Here is a 9,120-nt window from a genome sequence, read left to right on the forward strand (position 1 = left end):
GGACAAAGTGACAGCACTGTGGCCACGTGAGGTGGAGGAGGAGAAGAGGCTAGAGGAGAACCCAAGGACAGACTCCCAAGGCCTTCGAGGCCTGGCAAGCATGCGTGGAGGGATGGCGTAGGCCGGTGCACAGCTCACAGAGCCAGAGCTGCCGTGGGGCTGTGGACAACAGGGTGAGGTTGAAGGTGGGAGGTGACGCCACACCCCAGGCGGCACACGCCCCGGGCCACATGTGAGACCGCACAGTGTTTATCTGTTCGCCTCTTGGTAGGTGCTGGGATTTGCACTGAAGCTGCTATGAACAGCTTCTACAAGCGCTTAGACAAATGCTTAGCTGTTAGAATGACTGGCTCCTATCACGGGTCTGTAACTATGGGGAAAAATGACACAGAAAAGCCAGGGTTTCTTGTGTATTTGTGTTTTGAGACAGGGTCTCACTATGTAGTTCAGGTTGCCCTTCAGCTCGCTATTGAGTCCCGGCCAGTCCTGAAGTCGTGGCGATCTTCCTGCCTCAGCTTCCCCAGTGGTAGAATGACAGCTATGCGAACCCAAACAACCAGACCAGGCATTCTGACATAAGTAGAAGATTTATTGGGGCAGCAAGTGGGCTGGCTGTCTAGAAGACCAAGACAGCAGCAAACAAGGCAAAGCACAGGAATTTTTAAGGAGTGGGGAGGGGTTGTGGGCTGGAACAGCTGAGGGAGCGCTAATCTTGGCTGTGGGGGACCTTCAGTGTTAATGAAGGAGAGTTTATGTGGTTGCCTGCCCAGGCCAAAGTCAGGCAGACTTGTTCTGCGATTTTGGGCTTGGCTCTACGTGGGGCCAAGGGGAGAGGGTTTGGGGGCAGGGTGCCTGGGAAACCAACAGGGAGAGGGTTTGGGGGCAGTGTGCTTGGGAAACTTTGAGTCCTAACCCCAGCCTTGCTCCTGCAGAGGATGCACGCTACCACCACGCTACCACCTAGTACACCCCCTAGCCCACAGACCATACGCTATCTTAGAGCTAAGTACACCTCTGGGGGGCTTCTCCCTGAGGATAGAGAGTCTCAGTAGAAGGCCCGCTGGAAGGGCAGCTGGTGCCAGAGGGGCTCGAGGCGAACAAGGATGCTGGAGGTCCGGTGACTCTGATCAGCTGGGGTGGTATGAGGTGACGCAAGCACATTGTTTGGAGTATTCTTTTTTTTTTTTTTTTGGTCGGAATCAGGGATTGAACTCAGGCCCTTGCGCTTGCCAGGAAAGCGCTTATTCCACTGAGCCATCTCCCTGGCCCCTTGCAAGCACATTGTTATTATTGTAATTTGTGTGTTTGGTACAGGGTCTTACTACACAGCTCGGACTTTTGGTGAACCCCCCATTTTCAGCCTCCCTAGTGCTGGGATTACAGGTGTGTGCCACCATGCCTGGACTTGGTCACGGGCTCAGCATGACCCGGGGGCGGGGCAGGTACAGCATGAAGGGCAGGGACTGAACCCTGGTCCCTGTGCTTGCCAAAGCAGGTGCTTTGTCCGCTGAACTATCTTGCTGGCCCGATGTAAGCACATTCTAATGTGCTTACTTGGCACCTGCATCTCTTTCTTGGTGAGATTCTATTTAGCTCTTTTGCTAATTTAAAAGCTGGGGCTGTTATGACCTTTAAGAGTTCTTTAGGGCCGGCAAGATAGTTCAACAGTCTAAAGCACCTGCTTAGGCAAGCACAGGGACTGAAGTTCGATCCCTGGCAACACATGCTGCCCCAGCCCCATCCCCAGGGCAGGCTGAGCTGGCCACAAAAAAAAAAAAAAAGTTCTTTAAACTGGGCACACCTGTAATCTTATTGCTGTGGGAGCCTGAGGCCAGAGGACAGCAAGTTTCAGCCCAGGGCAGTTCTTCTGATTTAGGAAAATGAAACTCCCAACCTGAAAGGTACCTGGACAAGTTTGTGTTCTCTAAAACCAAAGAATGAATTTTAGGAACAAATGGGGGTTAAGAGCAGAATATACTTATTGGAAAAGAAAGCTCCTGTATCAGAGAAGGATAGAAGGGGGACCCGAGTGGGTGGTTCCGGAAAGCTGTCTCTTCCAGGGATATTTATAAAGTAAAACTATGCAGTGTAAGGTGGAGACAAAGAGGGGGGCATGAGGTGGGACAAAACTATGGTCAACCAGTAAGGTTGCAAGCACCACTGATTAAATCCAGGACCAAATGGGGAAATGAGTCACGGAGCAAGGGGGCATGGATACAGAGCATCCGGTAGCCAGCCAGTAGTGGTTGGATTAGTGACTTCCTGGCTTCCTCAAAGTGAGGATCAATGCCCGATGCTTATCTTTAGTGAGGTGAGCATTTGGTCTTTAGTCCGGCCACAGCAGGAGCTTCTATCTCTCACAGTTGTAAGGTACCTTGTCTTCTGTGTCTCCTTGAGGGCTTAGCTCCGTCTGACTGCCTATAACACTTCTGTCTAACTCAGCTGCCTACAACACTTCTTTGAGCTTTCTCCACATTTTTCCCCCAGCATAAAGAAATGTTCTTAAAACCATTACAACACACATTGGGAATACCTGGGCAATCTTTGGCAAAGCAGGAAGGGCAGGGAGGGTTATACTGCGATGTGTAAGGCCTGCACACAGAAGCTGAGCATCCTGGCGCACACCCGTAATCCTAGGATTTGGGAGGCTGAGGCAGGAACACCTCTGTGAGTTCAAGGCCAGCCTCAGCTACACAGTGAGGATTAAGGATATGGCGGCACAAGTGCCTGCTTGGCAAGCACAAGATCCTGAGTTTGATTCCTTGTACAAAACAAAACAAACATAAGCCCCAAACTACGAACTGCGTAGTGAGACTTGGTCTCAAAAAGACAAAAAACAGGTGCACAGAGGTCGGGTTCCCAGGGTACCCCGAGTAGGGTTCTGGATCCAGCTGAGATGAGCAGCCTGGGCCACAAGAGGTGAAGGAAGGAGTAAGTCACACAGCTAACTAAAGCAGCAGAGTGGGATTTAGAACTCAGATTTCCTGCCTCTTGAGATTGGTGAAATGAGCGTGGAAGCAAACTCCTTGTGACTTCTTAAAGTGAATCACTGGAAGGCCGGTTGTGGTCAAATGCAATTCGGGAGTGGGTCATCAAGGAGTCCTGGCTTGCCCGGATGGCTATGTGAATATAGCCCTGGAGCAGACAGAAGAGCACCGGACAACTGAAGAGTCAGTACCGGGTAAGTTTATCTGAGGAAACAATGTACTGTACGTAAGTACACAGAAGAAAAGGAGGTGAAAGGAAAAAAAAGGGGGGGCAGGGATATGGCTCAGTGGAATAAGCGCTTCCCTGGCAAGCACAAGGACCTGAGTTCAATCCCTGGTTCCATCAAAAAAAAAAAAAAAAAAAAAAAAAAAAGAGGTGAAGTGACCAAGGAAGCAATTCTTTTCATAGTTAGAATATTTCTTATGAAATGTTTTCTGTTTTTTGGTTCATGATGTAAATTGTCCTACCTTCATAATATTTGGTGATTTTTTTTTTTTTTTTTTTTTTTACTGACATGTAAGGTGATTGTTTAGAATTATGTTTTTTGGGGCAGGAGAGATGGGTCAGTAGAATAAGCGCTTGCCTGGCAAGTGCAAGACCTGAATTCAATCCCCAGGTCTGAAAAAATATATATTTTTTATTTTTTTTTGTATTTTAGGGAAGGGTCTACAAGTGTTCAGGGTGTCACTACTAGATTGGACTCGCAGTAATCCACCTGTTTACAGCCTCCCAAGAGCTGGGATTACAGGCCTGTATCACCAGGCCCAGTCTCAACTGCTCTCTCAGCATACCTGGTGGTGGGGGGGGGAGGTTGGCATGGCAGGCCTGGGGATCGAACCCTGGCCCCTGTGCCTCCTTGCAGATGCTTTAATCTGCTAAGCTATTTGGCCAGCCAGCACTTTGTTTAGAATTATGGAGTGAATTATAAAGAGCTTTTCACATTTCAGTTTGTCATTTTATTTGTGTCTGTTTACAAAATGCTAAATTAATTTTTTAAAAAAGACAAAAAAGGGCCGGGGAGATGGCTCAGTAGAATAAGCGCTTCTCTGGCAAGTGCAAGGGCCTGAGTTCAATCCCCGGTTCTGCCAAAAAAAAATTTAAAAAAAAATTTAAAAAAAGACAAAAATAAAAACACAACAAAACCACAGTGAGATCCTGTCTCAAAACAATGACAACAACAAATAAGACCTTTACACAGAAAACAAGGACAGTAAACCAGGCATGGTGGCACCACATCTGCAATCCAAGCATCCGGAGGCCAAGGCAGGAGGGTCAATATGAGTTCGAGGCCACATATGGGCCCCATAACGGATTCAAGGCCAGCCTGGACTACACAGTGAGGCACTGTCTCAAAAAACAAACTAAGGGGCCAGCCTGAGAGCTCCGCGGACTAAAGTCCCTGCTTAGACAGTGCACAGCGGCTGGGGTTTGATACCTGGCGAGCTGTGCTGCCTGGCCTGGCCTGTGGGGCAAGCTGAGACGGCTGGTGGCTCGCAGCTGCAATCCCAGCACTTGGGAGACTGAAAACAGGAGGATCACTATGAGTCCGATCTATGTAGTGAGACCCTGTACTAAATACATTTAAAAAAAAAAAAAAAAAAGGGGCTGGTGAGATGGCTCAGTGGTCTAAAGCACCTACTTAGAACAAGCTAAGCTAAGCAAAAGCACAGGGACCGCGGTTCAATCCCCAGCACCACATGCCATCCAGCCCCGCCCTCTGGTGGGCTGAACTGGCCACACACACACAAAATAAATAAATAAATAAATAAGATTTAAAAAAAATAAATAAAAATAAAAAAAAAAAAGGAAAGTATTCAGGCTGCTATTATGGGAAATGCTGCTAACTTTAAGTGCTTCATAGATGCCTTTTTATCAGGATGAAATAGTTCCTTTCCCCAGTTTTGGTTTGTTGAAAGTTTTTGGTTTTGATTTTTAATTTATCTGTGGGACAAGTTAGAATCCAGGGCCTCCTGCACGTTAGGCAAGTACTCCAAAGCCGAGTTACATCCCTAGTCCCTTTTAGTTTCATTTTGAAGCAAGTTGTTGCTAAATTTGAGTTTGAAGAGGATGTTTAGAAATACCCGAGGAGCTGATGGAGGTTTTCCCTGAGGCAGCCCGAAAGGTGAAAGGAACTTGCACCCCGGGCTGAGTTGGAGAAGTGAGGAGGTGGTGTCCGGGAAGATAAGCTGTGGTTTTAAGGACTTCAAGCCATATTAGATGATCACCATAATAATTCAGCAATTCATACTAGGATCAGAACCTATCACTACAAACTGCTAAATTATTATTATTGAAATGTGTCACTAAACCTGCCCCTCAAACTCCAACCCTAGCAAAAGCCCATAAAAGCCTCACCTTTCTTTGTCTCAAATCAGAGGATCCCCCCCATCTTCTCTGGCATTCTCTCCCTGTCAATTTGAGTCAATAAAAGCCTCTTAATCTCGCCTAATTCTACTACGCCGCCGAAAAGCCTAACACTTTCATCTCATAGTCTCAGAAAGCTTCATTTTTCTCTCTATAAAATGGGACAAAAATAACTTCACATATTAATGAGGCCATTGGCATATGGCAAAGACCTGGCTCAAATGCATGGCGTGTAGTTTGCACTCAATAAAAGTTTGTTTACAATTTACGGACTGCTTTACAGGTACCTACCTTCTTATTTTAACCACTTTTTCCTTCCGCTTTCAGACGCCGACGCTGCCGCTCCTTTTATGGGCCGGCCCCACTTCCGACCAATCGGAGATCCTCTTCTGGGTTCCATCCCATTCCTTTGGCAACAGAAATTGACCAATTGGCCGTGAGAACCTAGTTAGCCCCGCCCTCAGATTAAAACTGCCGCTTCGGGACGCAGAGTGACGCTGGCTGGGTGTCAGGGTCCCGCCCCTCCTGTGACCAATCAGATTAGCCATCGGAGTCCCCGCCCCCAGCCGGCGCCGGCGCACAGCGGGCGAGACGAGGCGGAACCTGGGCGCTGCGCAGGCTGGCTGCAGGTTGTGCGGCTCCCAAGCTTGCGCCAGGTGAGTGCGGCTGGCGGCTGGCGGCTGGCTGTTGAGCCAGCGGTCGTAGGAGGACCACGTGCGTCTCCGCGCCGGGTGGCTTGGTTACCGTGACAGCATGGGAGGCGGCCACCTCTGGATCCCAGGATGGAGTCTCGGTGTCTACCCCCCCACCCCCGGCTCCGTTACTGCTACGACGCCTTCATTTAGCTTCTTTGCGTTTTCGGTCTCCTAGAGACGGCTGGTGACCAGCAGCGGACCCGGAGGTACCTCGGTCTGCTGCAGCGGCACCAGACCAGGTGAAGGGCGAGCCAGGGCGGGGTTCTGGCGTTTGTCCCTCCGGTCCACACCCCTTGACTCCTGTGAACTCCTGCTCTGCACCCTGCGCTCCACGGGCGCTTTTCGGGGCTCGGTGCAAGCTTTTGCTCTGCTGCAGCGGTTTAGGGAGGGGCTCGGGTGGCTGTCGCCAGGTGAGGTTGGTTGTGAGGGCCGTGGTGGGCGGGATGGCTAATGTTTGCAGAAATCGCTTCCAGAGGGCTGGCAGGAGGAGATTTTCCAGTCCCCTCTCCACTACACTTCGGAAGGTCCTTCTCCCCCTGCATCCTGGATCCAGATTTTTATTCCAATCCTGGTTTTACCTCTGAGTAGCTGTGTAACTCAGGAGACATTGTGTAACCTCTCTGAGCTTTGCGTTTCGTATGTAAAAAGAAAAGGACCCGGGCTTGAGCTGTGGCTTAGTGGCAGAGGGCACCATCATCGAGCATGCGCCAGGCCGAGTTCAATCTCCAGCATCAAAAAACCAAACCTTGGCCTGCCAGGGAGGTAGCTCAGCAGCTTAAGCACCTGTCTGGCAAGCACAAGGTCCTGAGTTCAATCCCCGGTACTGCCAGAAAATAAATGAACAAATAAAATAAACCAAACCAAAAGCGTTTGTGTGGGGGGAAGCCTTCCAGAAGCTGGACTTGTGTGGGACTCGTAAGTTATAGACTTTGTGTTCAGAAAAGAAAAAAAAAAATGAAGCTTTGTGTTTGCAGACTTGGACTGTCTTCTTTCTGTAAATCAAGCTAATTTCCCAGGCAAGGCTGTGAAGCAGTAATCTGGTTGTTTTAGCAGGTAGGGAAGCACAGCCTGCGCCTGTTAGGAGTAGTAGATGTTTAGCTGGTCGTGGTGGCACACCTCCGTAATCCCAGTGCTCAGGAGGCTGAGGCAGGAGGAGAGAACCCAGTGAGTCTGAGGTCAACCTGGGCAACATAGTGAGTTTGAGGCCACGTTGAACTACAAAGCAAGACTCTGTTTCCACCAACAAAAATAAAAGCAGGAGTAGCCGTTGTTTTAGTGCCTGCTGTGTAACTGTCAGCCCTGTGTTCACTGTTTTGATCTCAGGCAGAGTCGCCCAGGATGGGGGAGACTGGAGACCTCGTGCAGCTCCGGCTGCGCAATCTGGAGCTCCTCAGGCGTTTGCGGGCTGGGCAGGCTGCCATGCAGCGGTTGGTGGCCCGGGCAGCTTCTGAGGTAGGTGCCCAGGGGAGGGCAAGGGGCTGCCTAAGCCACAGGACGGTGTCTAGGCCGTGGGCTCATCTTGCCCCACCTGCCCGTTGTACTGTGAACAAGATATAGGACTGGGCTGCACGTTATGAGACTGCAGCGGCGCAGGACCTAAGCCTGGTGGGTAGGCCCTGGCTGGCGCTCTCGGGTGACCTGGACCTTCTTCTGCAGTCAGGCATGGACTCCAGTAGCAACAGCAGCTATCATGCAGAGACGCCATTGTCCTCAGAAACATCGTCAGCCTCCTCAAGTGCCTCCTGCTTACGGGACAAATGCCACACGTGGGAGCCCCCAGACACCCACACAGGTGACCCCTGTGATAGAGCCTGGCTTGGCAGGGCCCCCTCCAGGGTGTCCTCTCTGCCTCCTGCCAAGTACCAACCCCCAGAGGCCCCGGGCCCTCCAAGGCCTTGCTCGACACCTTTGCTGGCCGCTGGTGACCCGGAGGAGCCATCTGCAGGTCGGGGAGATCATGGGCCTCAGGAGGCCCACGCTCCGAAGTCCATCCTGGCCCGGCACAGCAGGAAGTACAAGGTAACACGGGAGAGCTGGGCATCCACAGATGGGCTGACAGATGTGCCAGGGGCAGCCCCTCTGCAGGACGGGAGGCCTTGGGAGCTGCAGTAAGTTGTGTTGGGTGCACCCTAGTGCTGCAGAAGAGCTCACTGTGAATTTTTCAGACAGCTGTTTGGGAAGAAGGTGACAGACTCAGAGCTCCTTGTACAGGTGGGAAGGCCGAGGCTCAGAGTTCAGACTTGTTCAAAGCCCTCAGTAAAATGGGACCAACCATCCCAGGGTCCAAGTCAGGGTGTGCTTTAAGACCCAGCCCCCTCGCTGGGTGTGGAGGCGGGTGTGACGGTGCACAGCTGAGATCCCAGCACCACGGGAGGCTGAGGCAGGAGGATGGCAAGTTCAGGCCAACTCTGGGCAATTTAGGGAGACTTTGTCTCCAAATAAAAAGGACAAGGAAGGCAGCTCAGCATAGAGGTCTTAGGATCCAACCCAGTACTGTGACAAAAGAAAAGACCCTGCCCTTGGCCTCTCTCCTCAGCCCAGAGTGACCTTCTTTGAGGAGTTCACAGTGCCTGAGAGCAGCTGGCGCCTGCGGCCGTATTTGGGCTACGACTGGATCGCAGGTGAGGCTGCGCCCATCAGCACCTTGCCTGGGAGATGGAGGGACACCCTGGCCTGCCTCTGCCCTCCGTCTCGGCGGAGGAAGTGTAGCTGTTGGATGCGTGAACGAGTCACGGCTGTTTTGGGGCAGTCAGTTCGTGCCAGGCCCCTCCACACCTCTGGGCTGGGACCAGCTCTTTTCATTTTGTCAGCTGGCCCCACTCTCCCCGTGGCTTCCTGGCTGGTCTCCCTGGGCACCTTTTACCTCCTCAATACCTGTTCTCTCTGTGTTAAAATATGCACAGTAGCCAGTAGCCAGGCATAGTGGCGCACACCTGGAATCCAGGACTCCGAAGGCTGAAGCTGGGGCAGCGCTGTGAATTCAGGGCCAGCTAAGGAGCCCAGCTCCCGAAGTACATAGTGAGATCCTGCCTCGGAGCGGGGCGTGTGTGTGTGTGTGTGTGTGTGTGTGTGT

General features: G+C 51.3%; 1 protein-coding gene across 3 annotated transcripts in view; it reads left to right on the top strand.

Annotated features, from left to right (window-relative positions):
• Positions 1–5,912: 5,912 nt before the first annotated feature.
• The window catches only part of Miip (migration and invasion inhibitory protein), a 7,156-nt gene continuing 3,948 nt past the window's right edge, over positions 5,913–9,120 (top strand). The window contains exons 1-5 of one of the 3 annotated variants that reach the window (XM_023699356.1): positions 5,973–6,008; positions 6,223–6,286; positions 7,371–7,499; positions 7,704–8,066; positions 8,584–8,668. In XM_023699356.1, coding sequence (XP_023555124.1) covers positions 7,386–7,499; positions 7,704–8,066; positions 8,584–8,668 — 562 coding nt within the window. In that variant the 5' untranslated portion in view covers positions 5,973–6,008; positions 6,223–6,286; positions 7,371–7,385. Of the gene's footprint in view, positions 6,009–6,222; positions 6,287–7,370; positions 7,500–7,703; positions 8,067–8,583; positions 8,669–9,120 lie in introns of all 3 variants that reach the window. The other 2 variants (XM_023699358.1, XM_023699357.1) reach the window with 2 other exon arrangements.

The sequence above is a fragment of the Octodon degus genome, unplaced genomic scaffold (assembly GCF_000260255.1).
Source record: "Octodon degus isolate 3935 unplaced genomic scaffold, OctDeg1.0 scaffold00113, whole genome shotgun sequence".
Lineage (NCBI taxonomy): Eukaryota > Metazoa > Chordata > Mammalia > Rodentia > Octodontidae > Octodon > Octodon degus.